This window comes from Leptonychotes weddellii, chromosome 14 (genome assembly GCF_054177405.1).
Source record: "Leptonychotes weddellii isolate Sample4059 chromosome 14, ASM5417740v2, whole genome shotgun sequence".
NCBI classification, from domain to species: domain Eukaryota; kingdom Metazoa; phylum Chordata; class Mammalia; order Carnivora; family Phocidae; genus Leptonychotes; species Leptonychotes weddellii.
The window spans coordinates 7,172,406-7,199,990 of record NC_138382.1 but is presented as its reverse complement, the minus strand read 5'-3'; the positions used below and the strand labels follow the sequence as shown (position 1 = coordinate 7,199,990).

The 27,585-nt window shown below is 42.6% G+C and overlaps 1 protein-coding gene and 1 long non-coding RNA gene across 2 annotated transcripts in view; one reads left to right on the top strand and one right to left on the bottom strand.

The window, feature by feature from the left end:
* Positions 1–27,585, bottom strand: part of LOC115937563 (uncharacterized) — a 101,437-nt gene that overhangs the window by 39,928 nt on the left and 33,924 nt on the right. The window lies entirely within an intron of this gene.
* KCNV2 (potassium voltage-gated channel modifier subfamily V member 2) lies at positions 13,489–26,800 on the top strand. The gene is made up of 2 exons (XM_081802789.1): positions 13,489–14,913; positions 25,242–26,800. Exons 1-2 carry the CDS (start codon positions 13,537–13,539, stop codon positions 25,521–25,523), a joined length of 1,659 nt encoding a protein of 552 aa, XP_081658915.1. The 5' UTR covers positions 13,489–13,536; the 3' UTR covers positions 25,524–26,800.

The following is a 27,585-nucleotide window of genomic DNA, read 5'->3' as shown; positions in this document are numbered from 1 at the left end:
GTCAATCAGAGAAAGACATGTATCATATGACCTCACTGATATGAGGAATTCTTAATCTCAGGAAACAAACTGAGGGTTGCTGGAGTGGGGGTGGGGGGGAGGGATGGGGTGACTGGGTGATAGACACTGGGGAGGGTATGTGCTATGGTGAGTGCTGTGAATTGTGCAAGACTGTTGAATCACAGATCTGTACCTCTGAAACAAATAATGCAATGTATGTTAAGAAAAAAAAAAAAGAAGAAGATAGCAGGAGGGGAAGAATGAAGGGGGGGAAATTGGAGGGGATATGAACCATGAGAGACTCTGAAAAACAAACTGAGGGTTCTAGAGGGGAGGGGGGTGAGTGGATATGTTAACCTGGTGATGGGTATTAAAGAGGGCACGTTCTGCATGGAGCACTGGGTGTATGCACAAACAATGAATCATGGAACTCTACGTCAAAAACTAATGATCTAATGTATGGTGATTAACATAACAATAAAAAATTAAAAAATTAAATCTTAAAAAAATAAAAATAAATTCCAGTTAGTTAACATACTGTGTAATATCAGTTTCAGGTATATAATATAATGATTCAATACTTCCATACAAAACCCAGTGTTCATCACGAGTGTACTCTTTAATCCCCATCACCTAGTTAAACCCATCCCCACCCACCTCCCTTCTGGTAACCTTGCATTTGTTCTCTATAGTTAAGAGTGTTTCTTGGTTTGCCTCTCTTTTTTTTCCCCTTTGCTCCTTTGTTTTGTTTCTTAAATTCCACATATGAGTGAAATCATATGGTATTTGCCTTTCTCTGACTGACTTATTTCACTTAGCATAATACTCTCTAGTTCCATCCATGTTGTTGCAAATGGCAAGGTTTCATTCTTTTCTATGGCTGAGTAATAGTCGTGTGTGTGTGTGTGTGTGAATGTATATATATATGTGTGTATGTCTGTGTGTGTGTGTGTATCACATCTTCTTTATCCATTCCCCAGTCAATGGACACTTGGGCTGCTTCTGAAACTTGGCTATTGTAGATAACGCTGTTATAAACATCCGGGTGCATGTATCTCTTTGAGTTACTATTTTTGTCGTCTTTGGGTAAATACCTAGTAGTGCAATTGCTAGATTGTAGGGTAGTTCTCTATTTAACTTTTTGAGGAACCTCCATACTGTTTTCCAGAGTGGCTGCACCAGCCTGCATTCCCACCACCAGTGTAAGAGGGTTCCCCTTTGTCTACATCCTCACAACACCTGTTGCTTCTTGTGTTGTTGATTTTAGCCATTCTGATGAGTGTGAGGTGATAGGTCACTGTAGTTTTGAGTTGTATTTCTCTATGACAAGTGATGTTGAGGAGAAAGACATTTTTAAAAACCTAAATTAATGCAGAGACATATATTAGGTAGTCTCAAGAGCAATTTTCTCACATGGACATATTAAGTGAATTCATGTCTAATCCAAGCCCCAGTTTTAAAAACAAGTTTTTTGAACTTGAAAAGTGGATTCTGAAACTCATATGGAAATTCAAAGGCCCAAGAATAGCAAACACACTCTTGAAAAAGAACAAGTACAGATTGAGGAACATTCCCCACATATATAAAACGTTTTATAAAGCTTGATATCAATAGCGGTTAAAAACATTATGGGATTGTCTCAGAAATAGACAAACTGAGCAACAGACAGAAAAGAGAGCCCCAAGATTGATACAACTACAGAAACTTGATACATGCCAGAAAAAACTTTGCAAATCACTTGGGGAAGAGTATATTATTTAATAAAGAATATTACAACAACTGGTCATCCATGGAGGGAAAGTGACCTTGTAACCCTATTTCAGGACCTATCTCCAAATAAATGGATTCCAGGTAAATTTCAAACTTAATGTAAAAGGCAAATCTCTGAAAGTAACAGAAGAAAACTTAAAGGTATGTCTTTGTGACCTTATGGTATAAAAGGACTACTGAAGCAGACATAACAATGATAGCTAAAAAAAAATTGATATATTTAACTACATTAAAATGAATAAAATTGAGCACCAAAAAACAATCAAAGAAAATGAAAAAGACAAGACACAGGAAAAATATTTTTAAGGTAACAAAATATTAGCATCCTGAATATAAAGTATTTCTCAATTCTCAAAAGTAGGACTGCTATATCAATATATATATGAACATTTCATTTTAGTATGTATTGATAGAGACTATTTCTACTATTAGCAAGTTAGAAATTCAAGGGCGCATCTCACCAGCAATAAATGCTGTATTTATTTTTATTTTTTGTCATTTTGATATATGAATAACAGTAAAACTGAGTATTTTCCTTTTTTTTTATTATAGTATGTTTTCTCATACAAGAGTGGAAGTTGCCATCCTTTTCATGTGCCTGGTTCACTGAAGTAACTGTAGCGTATATTCATTGGGTATTTTGTAGGCTACTTTATATAGTTTCTATTCCTATTCTTTTGTCCCTAGCTATTCAATATTGTCTTCGAGCTCTGAGCAAATTCAAAGAATATAATCTGCATACATGTTGAAAAGCTGGGATAACTCTCTTGGTTTATTGATATGTTTTTGTTTCCAGAAACCCTAGAAACTCTAGTTTAAAAAAAAATAGCTAGAATTAATAAGATAATTTGGCAAGATGGCTCAATACAAGATAAATACACAAAGATCAGTAACCTTTTTCTGTACTAGCAATGAGCACCTAGAAATGGAAATATAGGAGCTATTTCATTGATAATGACCAATAAAGTGAATAAAGCATTTCAGGAGAAAATAAACAAGGCAGGCTTGGAGTTTTTGTAAATAAATCTATAAAGTCTTAACCAAGAGTCATAAAACAAGGTATCTCCAAATGGAAAGAGTAGCTATTCTAGACTATTCCTCTACATTTATATTTGGCTTCAAGCAAGATGGGGAAGGGAATGGCCTGGTATTTTTGAAGAGTAACTGAGAATGCAGGTAAGCTGGCACTTAGTCACTCAGCAAATTTTTATTGCTTACTGCTTACTCAGTGCCATACTTGGCTATACATGAGTAATAATCCAGATCTGGTCCCTGTTCTCATGGAGCTGATAGTGATTTAGCAGTAATGAAAGACATATCACTATAAAATAATAAAACATGAGGGCCGGTAGAAGAGACAACTTTAATGTCACTACACTCATACCATTGGTTGACAAATGTAGACACTGAGGTCCAGACAGGAGATGTGATTGAAGTTTACACAGCTAGTAAGTTCTCAAGCTGGTATTAGAACTCAGTTCTCTTGGGCGCCTGGGTGGCTCAGACGGTTAAGCGTCTGCTTTCGGCTCAGGTCATGATCCCAGGGTCCTGGGATCAAGTCCCACATCGGGCTCCCCGCTCGGCGGGGAGCCCGCTTCTCCCTCTGACCCTCTCCCCTCTCATGCTGTTTCTCTCTCGCTCGCTCTCTAAAAAAAAAAATAAATATAATCTTTAAAAAAAAAAAAAAAAGAACTCAGTTCTCTTGACCTCCTCAATATATCACTCTGCCTCTCAGATTGCGGTCTGGAGACTTAGACTCCTTAATGTAGTCTAATTCAGTACTTAGATTTTATAGTACACCATTACACATGACTAGAAGCATCAGACTTGAGGAAAAACTAGACATTGTGATGGTGCTCAAACTCTATTAATATTTTGTTTACACAACAAGCAGGGCACAAATGAACAAGAGAATCCCAGCAGCCATTAAAATGATGATGTAAATATAGAAAAAGATTTACATATGGAGAAATTACTATTATATATCATTAAGTGAATAAAGGTTATAGAATGTTATGTTTATCACCATCCCATATATGTAAAATTATATATAAAAATAGGAGTGTGAAATTATATAATATGTATAATTATGTATGTATGAATTTATATATGTATGTGTACACATACGGTGTGTGTGTACAGATATATAGATATACAGAAATGTAACAATTTCTGGATGAATGTTCATCATGATGTTGATAGGAGTTGGTTGGGGTTATAAAGTATGACATGGGTTTTATTTTCTTCTTTGTACATTTCTCTGTTGATTTTTTCTATGATCTGTTATCTTTTTTAAAGCAATAAAATTCAAAAGATAGATTGTTCTGAATAACTCCAGGTGTCAGGATCATGACCAATGGTTTGGAACAAATGTTCATGTTGGAACACGGACATTGGATATAGAGATCACAGCAGAACTTACTCATGCAGAAAAAGGAATGAGGAAACAAATCTGTATTTAGGACCAAATGATGCACCTTTCTAAAGTTTATAAATCACCAAGAGGAACCTTAATCCTTGGTGACACCCTTAGCATCCCCAGCCCTGGACTGCCAATCTTTGGGCATCTTTTCACAGGAGGAAAGTAATCCCTACACATAGAAAATCCTTAGTTAGCATTCTTTTAGTTACAGGCAGCTGAACATAATTGTTAAAAATGAGAGCAATATAGCCCCTTTAAAATATTTCACTTAGTCATAGTTTGTGATGTTCTTACATAACAGAAGCTAAAATTGACTTTTGCCAAATTAATTTTAGAACAAATCAAGAGTGAAATTATGGGGGCAAGGAAAAATCATTATCTTTCTTGAAAGAATAAGCTATTTATTCGTCACAGGTCTTTTAGCAGCACCACGCACAAGGTTACAAACAAATCGTTGCTATGTCAATTAAAATAATTTTTATCTATTCTGTAACTCTTTGTGGCAATGCCTTGCTCATCAAGTTCCAAATTGATCTTTAGTCCAGAACACTGATTTTTCTAATGGAGTTCTCTAAAATCAGTTGCACTGCTTTAGAGTTTAACCTACATCAACATAAGAATATAGCCACAAATATATTTATTTAAATCTATTATTTATGCTTTTCAGTGAGTGTAACTCCCATAACACACATCTATCACCTAAGGTCTAAATCTTCTGTTCTGATCTTATGAATAACCTTTGCAATGCAGAGACATGCTATTTTAGAAAGCTGCATGGAAAATACTTATCTGCACTATGTAATTCTGCTCTGACTGGTAACTACTGACCTGTACCAAAACACCAGAAACAAAAAAATAAAAACAGTTTTTGGAGTTAAACTACATAGGCAATTTTAATAATATCACTGAGTCATTATTAATCATTTATAATCCCTTCCCCTTGCCACATTTATTAATCCTTAATGGTTTTCAGAGAATTGTTCTATTCTAGCATTCTTCACATACCATCTGTTCAAGCACATTCTCTGTGTTCTTACTAGGTTTTCACAGATGCCACTTTTCAAATTGGCAAATCTCCTCAGGAGCATCACCTGGCTCTCATCACCCCCTACTCCAGGGAGCCCCCAGTCATCACAGTAATATCAGCATCAGAGCAGATGTGCCATATATTCTGGTATACTTCCCTCCCTTGGCAGAGTTCTTGAGTGCAAATTTTAAGGTAAAAATAAAAAATTAGGGGTATAAGCATTTTCTGCAAATGCTTTCTCTCTGCATCAGATGCAGTGCTCACCAGCCTCATTTCTGCTCTTTGGGAGACTTGGTCAGAGAGAATCTCTTTTCTCAGAGTACACAGAGCAGAAATAGACACCCAGAGGCAGAGGCCAGGAGAGAACCCTGGAAACCAATAGAAGTGAGATGCAAAGTGGTGTCAAATTATACAAGGCTCAACTTTTTATAAAAATCACCTGGAGTCTACTCTACCACAGAAAATAGTGAAGGTTCTGGTTTGGGCAGAAGAAATGATTAGGTTTCTGGAAGTGATGTGAAATACAGCTGTGCCTATCTACTCAACACAAAATGGAGGACTGAGACATTTGCTGTGGAATTAGACCAGTGAAGGCCATTAGTTTGTGTAACTGATCTTAGCTCTTCATTAAATGTAAGATCTGAGATTTAAATTACTCAAAAGCATACCTTCTAGGTGTACAACTTGCTTGTTCCACATGGACACAACTTCAAGGTGAAAAACTAGATGCAATGATGCTGAAACAATGTCAAGTTAGGGGGAGTTATAACAGGGTTCCAGAGTCAGGCACTGATTGATCGGACACCTCAGTTTCCTTATCTCTAAAGTGGACAGTGGGAACAGACAACCACTGGGTCCCTCCCAGCTTGGAAGTCGCAGAGGGTCTTATACACAGTATGTTTACACTTTATGCCCAGCTGGCTGGCATCCACTTCCGAAACGGAGGAAGTGGTGGCAAGATCTTTTGCATCAGTGGGAGCAAAAAGAACAAAAAAGAACTATGTTGGAAAACTTTCAATGAATGTTTAGGGGAAATCATAAGTGAAGATTAGAAATCCAAGTGGAGTTTTTGTAAGTAAGGGACACTCCATCAGGGGCTGCACATTCTGCCACGGCAGCACAGATGGGAGAAAGGTGCCCAGGTGGCCAGCAGATGAGTCCTAGATTCTTCATCTTTAAAAGAGGGAATTAAAGAAGATGGATGGGCTTGCAAAAGGGGGTGCACCTGCCCCCAGATTAAGCCTGATTACAGGACACTGACCACGAGAATGTTTCCGGACAGCCTTCCCCTCTCCCCACCCCTCACCCTTTCTTTTTCCAAACCCACAGAAAACCTTCATTGGGTCAAAGAGGATTTCAATCGACTGAGACACTTTGCAATCAATCGCTGTTTCCATCCATTGCACATTTTACCTGGGATGAGACAGGCAAATTCAAAGAGAAGGAGGTGAACAAATACTTCAATAATTCAATTATCAGAAGGAATTCACCAGGCTTAACAAAAGCTTTCCTCCTCAAAAAGCTCCTCTTTTTCCTTTATTGGGAGCTGGGGAGACTGTTGGGGTTTTCTTTTAATTTCTTTGGTTTTGGCTGAGGTATTCATCACCCAGATCCTCATCTCAACTTCCCACTTTACAATTACCAAAAAGGACTTCAAAGACTTTATAGGAAATGCAGCTTCCCCAGTGAGTACTAAACTTCTCTCTCTGTGCCTTTCTCAGGACTAGGTCTAGGTAAATTTGCAAAAGTGTCTGTATTCAGCAACCTTGCTCTTCTTACCACTCACCTTAGTTTTCCCCTTTTAATTCTAGGCTCTTCCTGAGCCATCCTGAATCAATCTGTTCTGAAATGCCCCACCCCAAAGCCTACCCTGCACCTATTCAGACTTCTCAGTCCCATTGCTCCATTCCCTGTCCTACCCAAACTCTCCCTGTCTCACTCCCTTTTAGTCTTAAAATTAGTAGGCCAGTTCATGCTGGCAAACTCATTTGATTAAGGGGTTAATGTCTTAAAAGTTCATTGCTCCCGGGGGCAGTGCATATTTAAAAGGGACAATCCAGACACAGGTATCTTAATACTGTCCTGTTCAACATGGTAGCCACTAGTCATACATAACACTTAAATATAAATTAAGATTAAATAAAATTTTATTTTGAATTTTTTTTAAAAAATTGTTTTAAATCTATTTATTCTGTTCCTCAGTGGCACTAGTCATGTTTTGAGCCATACAAATATTTCTATCAATGTGTGAAGTTCTATTAGTCAGCACTCTTTTTTTTTTAAAGATTTTATTTATTTATTTGACAGAGAGAGACACAGTGAGAGGGAACACAAGCAGAGGGAGTGGGAGAGGAAGAAGCAGGCTCCCTGCTGAGCAGGGAGCCCGATGCGGGGCTCGATCCCAGGACCCTGGGATCATGACCTGAGCTGAAGGCAGACGCTTAACCGACTGAGCCACCCAGGCGCCCCAGTCAGCACTCTCTTAACATAAATTAATTTTCACAGTGGACTGTGAATATGACCTATTTCTCTGCTGAGAAACTCTCCATGGGCTAAAAATGAATATATTTTTGTGTTGTAGGTATATAATCAGGAATTGGAGTAAGAGGTAGCTGGATGAAGGAGGGATGGCTATCTTCTGATGAACAGTATGTGCTATCTTTTGATGAACAGCATTTGGCAAAAGCAGGCCAATTAAAAATAAAGTGGAGGGCGCCTGGGTGGCTCAGTTGGTTAAGCGACTGCCTTCGGCTCAGGTCATGATCCTGGAGTCCCGGGATCGAGTCCCGCATCGGGCTCCCTGCTCGGCGGGGAGTCTGCTTCTCCCTCTGACCCTCCCCCCTCTCATGCTCTCTCTATCTCATTGTCTCTCTCAAATAAATAAATAAAATCTTTAAAAAAAAATAAAGTGGAGAGGTGTTCTCTTTTTAAATTAACAGGAAATCCTCCACAACCCATTTTACAGATGAGGAAATTGAGATGAAAAAGGTTGAAGTAATTTTCCCAAAGCTTTGAGCCAGAATGCAAAATCTGATCTTAGTTTTAATGTTCTTTGTACTGTACCATGCTGCCCATCAATCTCTGTCACCAAGGAAAACCAGGCAGGACTCCAGCCACTGTTCCTCAAAGCCCACCAGTTTTCTTTCCCTTCAAAGGGGAGCTTGGGGTATGTCAGTGCAAAGTAATAAATCTTTTAAGATTTTACTTTTTTTTTATTTCAGAGAGATAGAAAGCGAGAGAGAACAGGAGCGGTGGGGAGGGGCAGAGGAAGAAGGAAAAGCAGGCTCCCTGCTGAGTAAGGAGCCTGATGCAGGACTTGATCCCAGGACCCTAGGATCATGACCTGAACTGAAGGCAGATGCTTAACTGACTGAGCCACCCAGGCACCCCCAAAGTAAGCAATCTTTGTTAACATTTTTGAGATAATTCTAGATTTACATGCAGTTTTAAGGATACAGAGAGATCTTGAACATATTTTTCTAATCTGCTACATATTAGACACTCTACTTGGTGCTGGGGCCACAGAGACAAGATTGTTTTTGCCCTTGAAGACTTTAGAGGCTAGTGGGGAACACACAAGTGAATAATTAATACAGAGTTGATTAAAACAAAACTGTAATGCCATTTTCACTTCTCAATAAGGAAACAGCAACCAGTAATGCTGTTCTGGCAAAGCTACTGGGAAGACACTTCCATATTTCAGGGCTAAGAGCGAACAGTGAGGCAAATTGCAAAGCAAGCTGGCAAGAGGCAGCAAATATTTCAATCTTCCAGCTAGTAGTTCTGAGTGCTTTCTATATTCCAGGCAGTGGACTAGAACCTGTGGATGAGAACAAACCAGACACTGTCCAGCCCTTGTGGAACTCAGTCTTATTTATAGGCAGATAGCATTTGTGCAAAGGGCTCTGCTAGGTGAAGTCAAGCTTTTAGGGAAGCACCTGTTGGGGGAGGGGGCTAAATTCAGCTTTTGAGGATGCAGGGAGGCTATCCTGGAGGAGAGGCTAAGAGGAGTTAGCTCTCTACCTACAAAATGTGAACATGAGTTGGCCAGAGGAAGAGGAGACAGGCTGGTGTGGAGAAAGACTGTCCTAAACTGAACAAACAGCAGGAACAGCATGTAGGGAGGCTCAATATTAAAAGAGAATGGCCTAAAAAAAATCTAGCCAAACTGTCTGAAAGAGTAACTCAGAATACAAAAAACAAAAACAAACCCCCAAAGAATGAAAAAAAAACCTCTCAAACATGTTTTTATCACATTATTACTTATAAGAGTGAATACTGAAAAATAGTTATTTCCATAAAAGAGATTTGGTTCTGTTATAGATGGTACATTCACAACACAGAATATTTTGTATGGCAACAGGAGAACGTGAGAAATGCATTTAGGAACTTAAAGGCTAGGCCTGATTGGGCATTATCTTAAGCTTGGAGGTTTGAGGTCTCTTGAAAGCCAAACAAGGTCAGCAGGTGCAGACCCTCTAGCAACTGTGACCTGTCCCAGTGACCCGGAAGCACAGTTAAAACTGAACTACATGATAAAGACAGCACTACACACCAGTGGGGAAAAGACAGATTATTCAGTTAATGTGTTGGGACATGTGGCTAAAACCCTAGAAAATGGAGTTGGGTCCCTACACGTCACTCTTTACCTCCAAATGAATTCTTGTTGGATCAAATCCTTAAATGTGAGAAGTAAAATTTAACATAATGATTACAAAGTGGGATTTTTTAATCAAAAATGCATATGTGAAAATGTTAAATGAAAAAAGCAGGATATATAATTTATGTCCAATATGAGCACAACCATGATAAATATGTGTGTGTGTCTGTGTGTGTAACTAAATGGAAAGACACAGGTTAAAATATTAACAGTGAGGGTCTTTGGATGGTCAGATTATAGGTGGTTTTTATGTATATGCTCTTTCATAACCTGCTGGTTAGTCTGGACCAAAACCCAGCTTCACCATTTACTTTGTGTGCAATCATGGGCAAGTCATTTAGCTTCTCTGTGTCCCAGTCTCTTCATCTGTAAAAGAGGAATACCACCTACATGATAGGTTAAGTATTAACAGAGTACAGTATCTTGGCATGCTATTATTGTGGTATTGGTTATTAGTATTCTCTGTTTTTTAAATTCTTCTATAATGCACTTATAGAACTTCCATTATGGGAAACTTTTTAAGCCTTTCTTCATTAAAAGAAATGCGTCATGTCCTAAGTTAGTGATATGTGTCACCTTAAATGAAAACACTGACAAGGAGCAGCTAACCCATCTTGACAAAACACAGAGAAATGTCGGAGAAGGATCGCTCAAAGAGGAGGAGGATGTCTGAGCTGACTTTTGAAGGATAAGGATCGCAGAAGGCAGGCAGGAGGGAATTCAAGACAAATGAATCATCAAGGAAAGACTTGGAATCTTAGTAATTTCAAGGCAGAAGCCGACTTGAAGATCATGCAGGTTTCCCTCTGCCCTACAAATTCTTAAACATGTTCCCATTCGACTTTTGGACAGTTCTCTTTGCTCGAAGGAGTTTCCACGTATGGATACTCACCTACCATTGCCCTCGCAAAAGAAAAAAAATCCAAGAGCAAAATCCAAGCAATATGCCCACACCGACATATTCATTTGGGTGTAAGAGACAATTAAGCGTGGTCCATCCAGGCTCCCCAATCAACTCCATGGATGTGGTGTTTGTGCTTAGCTTTGAGGGGCCTCTCAAACATTACTAACTCTCCTGTTTTTCAGAAACAGACTCTCCGCTGAGCAAGGAGCCTGATGTGGGGCTCGATCCCAGGACCCTGGGATCATGACCTGAGCTGAAGGCAGCTGCTTAACCAGCTGAGCCACCAGGCACCCCCCAAAAACTTCTTATGAAGAAATTCAAACACCTATGAAAGCAGAATAGCATAATGAACCTCTATGCCCCCATCACTCAGTGTCAACAGTTACTGACTCATGACCAGTCTTATTCCCATGCTATGGCCACCGCCTTTCTCTCTCCCCCGTATTTTCTTGAAGCAAAGCTCAGCTATCGTATCATTCCATCCATAAATACTTCAGTATGTGTCTCTAAAAGATACACAGCCTTTAACATTACAAGACCATTATCACAACTAAAAGTATTCATAAGAGTTCCTAAATACCATTGAATTTCCAACTCTCAAAAAAGTTTTAGGCTTTTTGTTTGAATCAGGATTCCAAATGAGGCCCACACATTCCTATCAGACAGAACATTATTTTAAGTTACAGCAATCATTCATGCATGCGTAAGATGGTATCATTTTCATTCTCTTCCCAAGGTATCTGTCCAGTTTGTTCTGTCCTCTCTGGTCAGGTTTCTTGGCGGTCCTTCCTCCATCTTGAACATGTGTAAAGTAATGTATGCACAGGTTATTTGTTGCACCATTGTTTACAAGAGCCAAGGTATAAAACAACCTGAATGTTTATCCCTGTCAGACTACTATGGGGCTACTTTCAAAATTAGGTGGACGTTCATGTTCAGATGCGAAAACACCTCTAAGACACATGGTTAATTGGAAAAAGCAATGTGGAGAGTGCACTATGATTTGTGTTAATAATAGAGAACTATTCAGATGACAGGTGGAGACAGGTTTTTGCTTGTATGTGTTTAGGATATTTCTGGAAGAATAACCAAAAAGTATTCTGGAACAACAACAGTGGTTGCCTCCTCAAAGGCACACCTGATAACTGCAAGTTAGATTTGGGAGAGAGAGAGAAACTGTCTTTGGGACTCCTGGTGGCTCAGTCAGTTAAGTGTCTGCCTTCAGCTCAGGTCATGATCTCAGGGTCCTGGGATCGAGCCCCGCATTGGGCTCCCTGCTCAGCGGAGAGTCTGTTTCTCCCTCTGCCCCTCTCCCTGCTCATGCTCTTGCTCTCACGCTCTCAAATAAATAAATAAATAAATAAATAAAATCTTTTTAAAAAAAGAAAAAGAAACTATCTTCTGTAATGCATCTTTGCACCTTTTGAATTTTTACCATCAACACTTATTAGCTATTCGAAATAAATTGATTTTAAAAACCTATTCTCTCGGGCGCCTGGGTGGCTCAGTTGGTTAAGCGACTGCCTTCGGCTCAGGTCATGATCCTGGAGTCCCGGGATCGAGTCCCATATCTGGCTCCTTGCTCAGCAGGGGGTCTGTTTCTCCCTCTGACCCTCCCCCCTCTCATGTGCTCTCTCATTCTCTCTCTCAAATAAATAAATAAAATCTTTAAAAAAAAATAAAAAAAATAAAATAAAAACCTATTCTCTGCTCAGTACAAATCCCTTCCTCTTCTCTGCTACCTTGTATTCTTTACTCACTCTTTTGCTATGTTTACCTAACTCCATCACCCACAAAACCACTAGCAACTCTGTCCCCATAGAGTTCCCATCCCCAGCATCTAGCATGTTGCTTTCCACATGGAGAGACTTAAAAAAAAAAAAAATTAAAGTGATGTCTTGAAGAATGATGAGGACTTTTTCCTTGGAATAAAGTCTGGCCACCTTTACCTATGGCCCTAATAGAGCAGCTAAGCAGGGCTGTAAGAACATGTACCCACTAGTTCTGGGATTCTATCTGGAAATCCGCTCTCATCATGCCAAAGAGGGAAGGAAAAGAGAGGCAGAGAAACAGAGACAAAGGGGGATCGAGGCTGGGACTGAGAAGATCAGACTGGACTCTAAGGCAGAGCTGCTAAGTAGAATCCATTTGAGGAAAGAAATGATCACGTGAAAGAATGGGAAGGGGATCATTTGAAGTCTTAGGTGATCTAAACAAGGGCTACGCTAAAAGGAAAACAGGCTTGTGATGACGTCCGCTTCAAGCATTCTGGTGCCCTTCCTGTCCTTGTTCTTGCAGAGGCTGCAACTTCAATAGTGAGGCCAGGACACAGGCATCCGGATTTCTAGAGCTACTTCGGTGGGTGTCACCCGAGCACAAGCACACTGAGCACTTCCTAAGGGCAGGCCTAAGGGTTGGCGACATTTTTATTAGCAACAATCCCTGCCACCTTCTGATTATCTACAGATTTAAGATCACGTAATCAACCCCGCCGTCTGAGAGTGCAGGGCGAGGGGGAGGAAACTAGCTAAGAGGCTCTAAATCCCTCCTAACACTTGAGGCTTCCCTATCAGCAAGATTAGAGCCGTCGACAGCCATCTGCTAGGTTCAGACTCCGACCGTCCGTCCGTCGTCCCGGGCAGGCTGCTCCAAGGCAGCGCAGGGTGCAGGCTCCGTCCTCCCGGTGGCAGGGACCAGCCCCGAGACCCGACGACAGCCAGGAAGGCCAAACAAGGGGCTCGCCTCGCGCAGCCATGCTCAAGCAGAGCGAGAGGAGGCGGTCCTGGGGCTGCAGGCCCTGGAACGGTACAGAGAGCGAGGACGCGGCCCAGGCGGGGGGCGGCCAGCACCGCCGGAGCGTCTGCTCGGTGGGGGCCCGCTCCAGCTCCCAGGCCAGCATCCCGCTGTGGCCCGAGGGCAACTATAGCTACTACATCGAGGAGGACGAGGACAGGGAGGAGGAGGACGATCTGAAGGACGACCCAGGCGAGGAGGACGGGCAGCCAGAGGCCAAGTCCGACCTTCCGGTCGTGTCGTCCACGCTGAACGTGAACGTGGGCGGCCAAAGCTACCGCCTGGCCTGCTGTCAGCTGGCCTGTTACCCCAAGACGCGCCTGGGCCGCCTGGCCACGTCCGCCAGCCGCAGCCGCCAGCTGAGCCTGTGTGACGACTATGAGGAGCAGACGGACGAGTACTTCTTCGACCGCGACCCGGCCGTCTTCCAGCTGGTCTCCAACTTCTACGCGTCCGGGGTGCTGCTGGTGCTGGACGAGCTGTGCCCGCGCCGCTTCCTGGAGGAGCTGGGCTACTGGGGCGTGCGGCTCCAGTACACGCCGCGCTGCTGCCGCATCTGCTTCGAGGAGCGGCGCGACGAGCTCCGCGACCAGCTCAAGATCCAGCGCGAGCTGCGCGCGCAGGCGCAGGCCGAGGAGGCCGAGGAGCTCTTCCGCGACATGCGCTTCTACGCGCCGCAGCGCCGCCGCCTCTGGAACCTCATGGAGAAGCCCTTCTCGTCCGCGGCCGCCAAGGCCATCGGGGTGGCCTCCAGCCTCTTCGTGCTCGTCTCCGTCGTGGCGCTGGCGCTCAACACGGTGGAGGAGATGCAGCAGCAGGCGGGGCAGGGCGCGAGCAGGGGCGACCCGCCGCCCATCCTGGAGCACGTGGAGATGCTGTGCATCGCCTTCTTCACGCTCGAGTTCCTGCTGCGCCTCGCCTCCACGCCCGACCTGCGGCGCTTCGCGCGCAGCGCCCTCAACATGGTCGACCTGGTGGCCATCCTGCCGCTTTACCTGCAACTGCTGCTCGAGTGCTTCACGGGCGAGGACCCGCGGCCCGGCAAGGGCTCGCAGCGGGAGCACGACATAGAGACTGTGGGCCGCGTGGGCAAGGTGGGCCAGGTGCTGCGCGTCATGCGCCTCATGCGCGTCCTGCGCATCCTCAAGCTGGCGCGCCACTCCACCGGCCTGCGCGCCTTCGGCTTCACGCTGCGCCAGTGCTACCAGCAGGTGGGCTGCCTGATGCTCTTCATCACCATGGGCATCCTCACCTTCTCGGCCGCTGTCTACTCCGTGGAGCACGACATGCCCAACACCAACTTCACCAGCATCCCCCACGCCTGGTGGTGGGCCGCGGTGAGTACCAAGGCTCTGGCTTCCCGGCCCTTTCCCCAGCCTGGAAGAAGCCAGGCCTCCCTTCCCGGGGTCATCGGCCACCTCTGCCTTGCTTTGTTCCCCGACCTTTTCCCCGCCTCGCTTAGGGGCCCACTGCTTCTCTCCAGGCCTTTGCTGCCCGCAGCGAACAAAAACAAGTTGCCATAAGTAACTGAATTCGACTTGGTCCTAGGAATTTCCAGATCTAGATTTAGTCTTAAATCCCTGGGCAGGCTGATTTTAAGAAGGATTCCGTGTTTGTGTATGTGGGGAAATCCATCATCCTCATTCTTAGTCGCCACTTACCCAACACCTGTTGTCCTAAATGGTTTGTAGATGTTCTCTTATTTCGGTATCACGGTTAGGATCGTGAAACGGTTAGGATCACTTTTTTTTTTTTAAGAGGACAAATTGGAAGTGGCTTCAGATTTGAAGGAAACTATAAGTTTATGCAGGGAATAGGTGAGACTCGGCTGACCAGTGTCCACCCTAACTGAAATCCCACTGCTCCTAGCCAATCCTGACTGTGGAAAGAAGCATCTACAACTGAAAGTTGCCCCAGTGTCACTGAAGTTCCTTTGGGACCTGGTATTCTTGCCTGGAGGAATTGAGGTGCAGAGGATTTGAGTGTAGACACCCAGCTAAAGGTAGTGGAGTGACGACCCAAACCTAAGACCATCCAAGGCAAAAATCCATGCCCTTCCTACACCCAGCACTGCCTCTTTCAGGCTTCACTTCTGGGGCGTGCCTTGCCTAATTTGCAGGCTTTGGGTCATTTTTGTTGTTTTCTTTGTCATTTGCCTCCTTGTAGTAATTTATGCCATTTACTCAAATACCCGTATTTCTGGCATGCTACGCAAAATCTCTGGGAAATCTCGGAATCACCAGACATGCTGATGGATAAGTGAACATTTATACATAGAGGGAAGAAGTGGGTGTGTGATTTCTCTATTTTTAAAACTAGATGGTTTGCAATGCCATTAAAAACATTAAGCAAATATAACCAGTTTTTCCCATGTAAGGAATGAGTTATTTTCAACATTAACCCTGGGTGTGTTAGAACCTAGAATCTGGTCTAGATTTCTGAGATGAACCAACCCAGGGTTACTAACAATGTAGTTCAGCGAGATGGAAGATTTACATTTAGATTCTAGTCCCAGCTCTGCTAATAATTAACTGTGACCCTAAATAATTGTAAAACCTCGCTCCCTTACTCCCTGTCCTCAGTTTGCTTGTCTCTAAAAAAGGGTGGCTACAGAGCTCTATAATTCAGTTAGTCTTCTGTCACTGAAAAGCAGAGCACTCATATCAAACAGGATTTGTGAGCTTTCTTCAGTGATGGGAGGACATTAGGCTCTTCCCAATGAGCTAGCCCAGTGCCACACCTCTGATCATATTCCAGGTGACAAAAGGTCATCCCCATAGTAGATAAACCATGTGTACAGATGGAGCTGAAAGAGGATGCTTTGTCCCCAGCAAATGACATTTACTTTGGAGGTGAGTAAAGCAGGAAGGGAGAAGAGCAAATCTACACGCTGATGATATACTACCAAGTTTGAGAGTCAAGTTTCCATTTATCCAAGTATCTTAGAAGACCAGCATGTATGTAGGTAGGTGGGGCCTAGGGGACATTTTGATACTATATTTTCAACCCACAAAACTTTTTAAAATTTTGTATATTAATACAAAAATTGATAAGAATTCTGTTGCTAATGAGGTTTCTTTTTTAAAAATTTCCTGAAGGGAATGCCTATTAATTCCATTTAATTACTTGATCTGTTTAATGTACAATGACACTCAAAACTTTCAAATTACCCCCTTTTTATGTTAACTAAAATTGTTTTAGTCAAAATCAGTTTTTTCCATAAGTTTTACAATAAAAATTGAATCACCATTCAATTTTTATTGATAATAAAGTTTAACGATTATTGCTTTTGCCAATGCGAGTTTTCTTTTGTGACCATTCTCTCTATCAGGCACTCTTTTCACAGGCCAAAATTTGCACATTTCAGCCTTACTGTTGACTAACCTTAACCTTGACCAATGGCTTTTGTCCACCTTATTCTCTGAGCATTTTATAGACTAGTAAAAATCATTATGAATTAGATATTTCTAAACTAATCTATGAAAACAATAGGAGCAGTTCCCCCTTTGAACATTTAAACACTGCTCTAGGCCCCAGGACAATATAGATTAGCAGATTCTCCTCCACACTTCTGATGGCATTCCACATTGTGTACCAAGGGTCCATATTCTCAGTAGAGCAAAGAGAAAAGAACGCTGTCAAAATGATGCAGACAGAATGTCTTGTTTCCTTATGTAGATGCCAAATAAAAGATGCAAAACATGAAGATGAATTCTTCATGAGAATCTCAAAATCCATCTTACTCATTTCACTGAGGTAGAATTTTTTTTATCACTTCCAGGGTGCCAAGTGGGTAATCTAAACACTAGGGATACTGGGTGATAGAACAAAAACCCCAAAGTGATGAATTTCTTTCCCTCATGCAGTTTACATTCTAATGGAGAAAAAGAATATATAATTTTGGATACTGGGGTGTCTTGTATGAGATAACAGGATAGAGAGATAGAGATAATAGGATAGAGAGACAGAGATGGCTGGGTGTGGAATCTACCTTTGATAGGATGGCCAGAGAAGCCCTCCTGGAGAAAATGACATTGAGCTGAAATTTGAAGGGTGAGAAGAAACCCATGTATATAGACATGACTGAACAGAAATGAGAATAAGAAGTAGAATCCCAAAACTAACTCTGATGCAGTTGTCTCCAAGCCTTTTATTGATTACACATTTTGTAATTTAAAATTTTCTGAGCACACACCCATGATAAATGCATGTTCAACTATTCATAAATTGTTATTTATTGCTATAATAATGATGCACCACAAACTACTACCCCAAAACTTAATCGCTTAAAATGTCAAGCATTGATTTAGCTTATGAGTTTGCAAGTCAGCAGTTTAGGCTGGCTTCAAGCAGAAGGTTCTTCTCATTTGGGCTGGTGCCAGTCACTCATAGGTCTGATGATCAGCTGGCTGACAGCTGGGATGAACGAGAGGACTAGACCACATCTCCTTCATCCTCCAGCAGGCATGTACCCATGGCCATGGCAATGGGCAAGAGATGGAATGCAATTTCAATCATGTGAGCACTGTATAAGGTTCTGTTCATGTCATTTGCTCAACCCATTGGCCAAAGCAAGTCACAAGGCCAAATTCAGAGTCCAAGAGCAGACCAGATTAGCCCACCCAGTGTAGGAAAGCACTGAAAAGTTTTATGGCAAAGAGCTTGGATGCAGGAGGATATAAAGAATTAGGTCCATTGAATTGATATTTTTTGAAAGGAGACGTACATATGGCCAACATACACATGAAAAAGTGCTCAACATTACTCATCAGGAAAATGCAAATCAAAGCTGCAATGAGATATCACCTCACACCTGTCAGAATTCCTAGAAAACGACAAGAAATAACAGGAGTTGGCAAGGATGTGGAGAAAAAGGAACACTCATGCACTGTTGGCTGGAATGTATATTGGTGCAGCCACTGTGGAAAACAGTATGGAGCTTCCTAAAAAAGAATTAAAAAATAGAAATACTGTACAATCTCGAAATCCACTTCTGGGTATTTACCCAAAGAACATGAAAACAGTAATTTGAAAAGATATATGCACCTCTGTGTTCACTGCAGCATTATTTGCAATAGCCAAATTATGGAAGCAGCCCAAGTGTCCATCGATAGATGAATAGCTAGATGCGTGCGCGTGCACACACACACATACATATGATATTACTCAGCCATAATAAAAGAAGGGGATCTTGCCACTTGCAGCAACATGGATGGACCTAGAAGGCATCATGCTAAGTGAAATAAATTAGAGAAAGACAAATGCCACATGATTTCACTTATATGTGACAAACTAGAGGTTGCCAGAGGGCAAGGTGGTGGTGGGGGATGGGTAAAGCAATACATCATTATAAATTAGAATATGAATTCTATGGAGGTGAGTAAAGCAGGAGAGGAGAAGAGCAAATCTACATGCTGATGCTATACTACCAAGTTTGAGAGTCAACTTTCCATTTTTCCAAGTATGTAGACCAGCATGTATGTAGGTGGGGCCTAGGGGTGAAAGGGAGTGCGAGGTACAGTCTTCCAGTCATAGAATTTTAAATGACAAGGATGAAAGGTACAGCAAAGGAAATATAGTCAGTGGTATTGTAATCGGGTTGTATGGTGACAGACGGTAGCATAACATACAGACTTGCTGAGTCACTCTGTTGTTCACCTGAAATTAACATTGTGTGTCAGCTGTATTTCCATTAAAAAAATTAGGTAATACAATCATTCTACTGTAGGAAGCTATCACTGCTCAAATATATATGTACACAGCAGAAAACACTCACACACTGACTAATAGTGTCTTCCAGACTCCAGTGCTCTACGCCTTGTATATTCAACCTCACTAGAGACAGATTCTCTAAGCCATTCTTCATGTGCTGCTAGTACTTTTTCGAAAACCCCAAAATCTGACTTGCTTTTCATCATCTTCCCTCTCTCTATGCCAAGGATCCTACAACCTTCCTCTTGTAATTCAACTCAAGGTTTTAAGAGGAATACAGTAATCTTCATTGCTGTGAATACTTCTGCAGTTGCAGACAAATCCCTCGTGGACATTCACGTCTGCAAATGCTCATGCGTTAGGATGTAAGATAGCCCCGTCCTACTCATCTGTCAAATGGAGATTACTTGTAAGCACTAATGTAATAGGAAACACATGTAAAGTGCTAGCCTGTGGTACATCCACCGTAAATAGAAGCTACCAGAGCTGTCTAGTTGATAGTCTTTATCACGTGGAAGCCATAACCTTTGCTTCCAGATTCATTTGAGGGAAAGTAAAACAGAAGTGATTCCTTCTCTACTGGAAAGAGAGAGACTGTAAGACATATGAAGGGGTCAGCTGTTTTCTCCTGGGAGAGCCTCTGCGTGTCCAGATAAGTAGGCATCCACCCGGAACAGCTCCAGCCATGCTGGGCCTCTCCAGGCTGCCTGGGTGTGGGAAATGCATGGCCCGGCCCGGCAAGAAGAGTCAGCTCTGTGACGACACCGTCATTATTGACCTCCGGCGTGGCTCAGTTTTAAAGCAGAAAAGGGCAACTGAACTGTTCAACGGCCCATTTCCTTCTGAGCTTCAAGAGTGAGTTCAAACTATAGAAACCAAACAGGAAACTATGTCATGAACTCATTCCTTCAAAAACTAACAAAAACTCTTCAAAAAGAAAATTTATCTCTAGCTGAGGGAACAGATAATTGTGCCACAGAGGCCTTGTCCTATCTTTGTTTTCCCAAAGCATGTTATCATGTCCTTGCAGATAGGTGGCACTTACAAGATCACTGAGATTTTTATTTTATTTTATTTTTATGGATTGATTGCTTGCTTTAAGAAGACCCATTTGGAACGTGCATCAGCCAAGTTAGTCAGGAAAACAGGAAAAAAAAAAAAGAGTGGATATTTTAAACAGATGGAATTTGATGCAGGGTTATAGATACAGGAATGTTAGAAGGTTGGAAGAGCAGCAAGGGGAAACGAAGAGACCCCAGAGATTGGTTACTGCATGCAATAGCTATCAACCCTAAAACTGGGGGAACAAATAGAATGTCAAATTACTGGAACCCACAAGAACAGAGAAGGAGCCACTGAGGGGCTGTCGCAGGGCCTCTTAGGATGATACCATGAGGTTAGCGTCCTATGCGCCAAAAGATGCCTGACCCACGGCTATCCGCTTATTAGAGGACGGTGACAGACACCAGAAACAGGAATAGAGACCCTTAGTTCCTCAGCCACCTTCAGTGTCCCAACACTCTCTCCTTTGCAGAACACAGCCAGAAGCCAGTGAGCAAGGTGGTCTGGGAAATGTAGTTGCAGACTCCCCGCTGCAGGACCGTAGGAATAAAGTACAGAGTGTCTCGCTTGGGACTGAGAGACAATGGGTCAGTGTCTGCATTAGACAGCAGTAAAAAGAGGCAGCATCCTCTTAGATCCTTCAGAAATAGCAAAGGAGCCATAAATGGGGCAAAGGATCTTAGGCACTACTATGAATTTTGCTCCTGTGGACTCCCAACTCTGGAGTAGTCCCCTTTTAGGTCTTTAAACTATGATCCTCCTGTGGGTCAGTAGGACTTGTGGGACATGGAGTCGTAGAGGACAGGGAAAAGTACCAAGGAAACAGTGGATACAGAGGACATCATCATTACCTCATCTACCTTTCTATGGCTGGATGAACAGATCCCACATATGCCTTAGCTTTTGCACACCTCCTCCTTATTGCACAATTTACATACATGTCACAACTTTAACATAGGGATGAGGCTGGTTGATCTCTTTAAGGTCCTGTCTTCACCCATGACCTCATTCTAACAGTGCTTCCACCCCTCAGAACATGCTTTGAATTCCACTGAGGAATTATCTTTGGAGACTGTGATATGTCCATTTACTTCTTTGTAATGGTGCCAAATCTTCATCTTCTGGAGGGTGGATTTGATATTTTAAAATACAGTCAAGACCCTTGAGTTTAAGATTGACATCTAGAGTTAACCCTTGAGGTGGCTAAGACTACTTGTTTCAAAGTCATACCACTGAATCCTCTGTGCAGATTATAATCCAAAGAGGAATTCCTCAAATATTTGTAGCAACAGCAGCATGGATAGGCTACATATAGCCTTTGAAGCTAAATCCTTTAAAGGACAAGATGCATTGAGGTGTGTAATAATTTTAGCCAGAAACCACTAGTCTTCACCACCTCAAATTTTTTGGGAACACTAGAAGGGCGGGGGTTCATTATTTTGAAAAATCTGTTGTGTTCCCTGGGATATTTCCTACATACATGGATTACTGGGTGCCAAGATTTAATCTGTGCCTCGTTCATTACGAAGGAAACAAACATTCCTTGTTGAAAGAGAAATTCCAGTATAGTCATTCTGAAGTTTCAGAGAAAAACTGGATGCTTGTCCTCCTTGTAATGTTTGAGAGGCCAAGATTTGCTGATTAATGGGTGAGCTTCTGAGGGAAGGTCACATTCTGGCGTTTGGGACTCAAAGGCTAGGGAAAATATGTAAGCCTTCCACGGAATGGTATGCTTCCAGTTTATGGAGTGGCTGAGCCAGCCAGTGTTTTCAGGATATTAAGATGGATTGCAGGAATTCTAGTCACATTTCTGACCCAACCCCTCCTAATGTGAGAACTCACTCTTTGAGGTCACATGTGTCAGTTTAGGGCTTTCCATTTTTAATGTTCATGAAGGGAGAAATGGGTTTGGTCTGTGGAACATGGAGAAAAGACCTCCAAAGCCAAGGAATTCTGCATTCCTCTTGGAGCCAAGGAGCAAGAACCAAGTCACTGGTTGAGTCAAACTGTCCAGAGAACAGACAATGTAAAGATTAGCTGTGCGTTTTGAACAAATTCTTCAGGACCAGTCACACAGAGTCTCCTAGCAGAAGAGATCTTTTCTCTAAAAATAAAGATCCAAGATATACAAAAATATTTAGACCATATTATGAGCATCAAATATTTAATCTGCCTTAAGCTAACAACTCTCTTCATTTTTGACCCTTCACTCGAAGTTCAGCCAAAAAAAATGAAGCCGAGGTTGGGAGTAAAGTAAAGCCAGTGTGGGGATTGATCAGAAGTTTAAAATAGGCACTTTGTCTCAATTATCTTCCTCTGCATCCTCCTAGCCCCCTGCCTCCCATCTTGCAGGCTGGTTTACCTCAAAGCCTCTGCTTTGGCCTTTCATGGATGCTTCCTGTCCTGAACTACTCCTTCCTGTCACTCACCCCTGTTACCAGACTCCCTGTAGGCTTCCTCTACGCCAAGTAGACTGAGTGACTCAACATTCCTACAGAGGTATGAGTGCTGTGCTTCGTGACCTATGAAAACCATGTTTCAGTTCATGTACCCAGACAGAGACCGGACTCAAGTTCTTTTACTTCGGGTACGGCCAGTGACAAGACACACACACGAGCACACTTTGAGATTAACCCACGATCTCACGGTAGCATTGCCTCTCATCATCCTTTGGTGCAAAAATCTGGAGCTACAGTGCTCCCCACCCCGTTTCCCTCCTGTTCAGCAGGATCCAAGCAGGAGCCCATTTCCGCAGCCCACTGGTCTTTTTTTTTAATTTTTTTAAAGATTTTATTTATTTATTTGAGAGAGAGAGAGCATGGGGGGGGGAGGATCAGAGGGAGAATCAGACTCCCTGCTGAGCAGGGAGCCCTATGTGGGACTCTATCCCGGGACTCCAGGATCATGACCTGAGCCGAAGGCAGTCGCTTAACCAACTGAGCTACCCAGGCGCCCCAGCCCATTGGTCTAATAAGCATGAGAACTAACATTAATACTCATACACTGCACCAGGCACTCCTCCATTCCCTTAACACCCTTATGGGATAGGTACTACTATTCTCCCCGTATTTCACAAGTAGAAGCAGAGCCAGAGAGAATGTAAGGGACTTGCCCAAGTCACACAGCTGGGAGGTGGATTCAGAGCCATGTAGCCTAATGCCATCTCTGTTTCTTTAAACTAGTCTACACCATCCTGCCTCTCTTAGGTGCTTGTTTGTATTCTTCCACACATGGGAAGGGGCAGCGCACCCTCAGCAGGTCCCTCACTGTAGATGAAGCAGTGAGAGGTGGTAAAAAAAGGAGGTCAAGCTTTCACTTTTTTATGGTCTGGATGGAGCTGTGGTTCTTATCAGCAACACCAGATTAGCCCAGGCGGCCTGCTTCTCTATTCCATCCTAACTAATCAATCACACTTCCCCTAAGTTCAAACTAACCCTTACATCAAAACAAAAATGTTTATATTTCTAAGCTAAACATCATCTTAGTACAGGTCAACAGGCTGTCCATTTTAATACCATCTGCCAGAGAATCATGGCAACACCACAGATTGATGAAGCAAACAGTGCCCCCTGGAGTTGTGCAATGCACAGGGGTTTTTTTCCAACTAAGCAACAACCCTGCCTACAAGCCTTTTAGTAATTTGCCAATAGTCTGGGGATTGACGGGAGGCTTAGTACATGAGGCTTAAAAAATAGGCCCCAAGAGATTTTCCCAGGTTTTCTCTGGCTCTGCTGACTGATAACTAGTCCCATGGGTATCTGCATTTTAAAACAGAAGCTTGTTAACCTAAATAAATCTCTAATTAGTGGAATTTAAAGCGGTATGCAAGAGTGATGGGAGAAATTTCATACAGGATGAACATATTTTTGGTCTGTGATGTCTTACAGAAAAGTCCCTTTGCAAAATAATGAGTGTGTTTCTCTAGACATTTGTAATTAGAGCACCTTCATATACAATATCTCATTTGAATGACATAATAACTCTGAGAAGTATTAATTATAATTATGTCTCCATTTTAAAGATGAGAGAAGCACAACCAAGGAGGTTGTTTAATGCCTTTTGTGGGCCTGATACTGGGTTAAGTGCTTTATATTCATTTTCTTATTTAGTCTTCAGGAGAAGATGAAGAGTTGGGTATTATCCTCCTATTTTAGACGAAGGAAATAAGGCTCAGAGACTGAACGTTTTGCTCATGGGTATTTAGTGGGGAAGGGTCAGAGTTAGGACTTGGACCCACATATGACTGGTTCTAAGCCCGAGCTCTTCCTGGTACGCCTATCATGTGGGCAAACCCAGGATCCCTGGTCCTAAAGCTGACCCCTCTTAGGGGAGGCAGAGACAAACATTTTTTTTTTAAAGATTTTATTTATTTATTTGAGAGAGAGAATGAGATAGAGAGAGAGCATGAGAAGGGGGAGGGTCAGAAGGAGAAGCAGACTCCCTGCTGAGCAGGGAGCCCGATGCGGGACTCGATCCGGGGACTCCAGGATCATGACCTGAGCTGAAGGCAGTCGCTTAACCAACTGAGCCACCCAGGCGCCCGAGACAAACATTTATTGAAGCCATGCTACCCCAGGAACTTTACACACGGCAACTTATATGCTCTTCGCAACCCCTTAAAGTAGCTATGATATCCCCTGTATTGTGTATAAGAAAACTTATAATAGTCAGGGTTTAAGCCCAAGACTTCCAGCTCCACAGCTTGTGTTCTTTCCATGATGCAGATCCTGCAGGCAAACCTTCGTACCTCCTAAAGCTGCCTCTGTGGGAGCTGTTACCTGACCCACGTGTACCTTCAGGGAGTCAGAGGACACTTTCCTACCTGGTTCTCTCCTTCTCTTCTCCTCCATCACATTGCTAACCATTCCATCTCACTTTCTTTCCACTACAGGTGAGCATCTCCACTGTGGGATATGGAGACATGTACCCAGAGACCATCCTGGGCAGGCTTTTTGCCTTCCTCTGCATTGCTTTTGGAATTATCCTCAACGGAATGCCAATTTCCATCCTCTACAACAAATTTTCTGATTACTACAGCAAGCTCAAAGCTTATGAGTATACTGCCATGAGAAGGGAAAGGGGAAAGGTAGAGTTCCTGCAAAGAGCCAGAAAGAAGATGGCGGAGTGTTTGGCTAGAAGCCACCTACAGCCCCCACAAAGGCAAGAGAGTTGATGTTTCGAAGGACACATGGGTGGTAGACGCCGTGAACCTCAAGGTTTCAGTCCTCCTTTGTGTTATCAGAATTGACAGTACAAGGACATAGGAGACAGTCATACACAAAGGACATCCAGTTCGGAGTGCTACTTCTGGAAATGTCCATTTTGGCCCCAACTGGAACTGCCTCATTTGTTCTTTAACAGTGTTGTAGGAGTCTGACCTCCCCAGTGACACTGGTACTAAAAACTCCTTGAGAGGAGCAACATCTTAGACTTCTATTACGGCTTCTCAATAAGTATTTTTGAACTTGAGTTGACATGAGAAGAGTTTCTTGAAGAAAAAAAAAAAAATCCTTCATTTTCCAGAGAGAAAGAGAGAATGTTGTAGCATGAGCTTTAGAGTTAGACCAACCTCAGTCAGAAGCCCAGACCTACTGGATGTAGGGTTTAGGGAAGTTGCTTTAACTGTCTGAGCCTCAGTTTCTTCAATTGTAAAAAGTAGGTAATAAGACCTACCTTGTAAGATCAGCATGGGGACTGGAGATAATATATGTTCAGTAAATGGTAGCTATTAAAATTGTGTGAGTGGCTGTTGTCTGATACACACTCCAGACAGGTGGTTCTCAGCCCAGGGGTATTTGGTACCCCTAGGCCCCCTTGATCCTGGGACATTTGCCATGACTAGACACGTTTTTGACTGTCACAACTGTGAGGGAGGATGAGAGTGGCTATGGGCATTTCGTAGGTAGAGGCTTGGGATGCTGCTCCACATGCACCAGCCAGCCACATTATAAAGAATTATCTGACCCAGAAAGTCAATAGAGCCAAAGCTGATCACAGGAGGCCCCAGGCCCTCCCTGTGAAACATGCCCAAGTGTGCCAATCACTCTCCCTTGATAGGCACCCTGACACGTCCTCCCCTCTCAGGCCTCCTCTCCCTCACCTTTCCATGAAAAAACAACAAAAAAATTGTTTTAAAACCCTGCCTTTTGGACAGCTGTTCTGGGCGGAGCACTGAAGGAAGGGAATTCAATCAACGTGGCTCTCTGCCCTGGGCTTGTCTGTGGGTCAGAAAACCAATCCCCACTGGGTCCTGGTCCTTTCTCGCCCTGCCCCCTCTCCTCCTAATTCCTTCGTCCCTCCATAGGACTGCTGGAAATTGCATTTCTGGAAATTAAAGCCTTGTTTGAACTGAGCAGAGATCACTCCTGTAACTAGGGTTTTTGCCATGCTGACCATCAGATTTGTCTCAGGGCACCAATGGACCTCTATTTGTACAATAAAAGAGTAATTGTTTTGTGCTTTATTATAGTAACAGGCACTGTGGGTTTTATTTCATAATATGTAACTTCACTTAATCCTTAATACATCCCTAAATAAGGTATTATATTTCACTTTTGTTTAGGAAGACACAGAGGCTCAGAGAAGGTAAGTAATTCTGCCAAGTTGACACAGTCAGTAAATGGTGGGCCTGGGTTTCAAGCCCAGGACCGTCTGATTGCTCAGTCTAAACTTGTGGTTCTCAACCTATATCAGCATCACCTGGAGGGTTTGTTAGACAGAATGCTGAGTCCCACCCCCCAGAGTGTCTGATTCATAGGTCTGGGGCGGGACACGGCAATTTATTTGCATTTCTACCAAATACCAGGTGATGCTGACATTTCTGGTCCAGGGACCATGTTTTGAGAACCATGAGTCTAAATCACTTCACAAAGAGCTATGAATATGAAACTAGGATGCAGTTGGCAAAACTAGATGTAAGTCTCCCCCTCATCCCCAAGTGTCCTTAACATCATCATAAATGACCTAGCATCTGAAGGGTAGACAGAAGCCCAATTATTGTAAGGTCGCTAGATAACATAAAGGACGTCCAGGTAAAATTGCATTTCAGATAAATAAATATTTTTTAGTAGAAATATGTCCCAAATATTGTATCATATATACTTCTACTAAAAAATTATCTATTGCTTATCTGCAATTCAAATTTAACCAGGCATCTCATATTTTTATTATCTAGCCAACATTACTGTTTTTGAGATACAAAATTTCCTCATATGGATGGAAATTACCCCCAAATT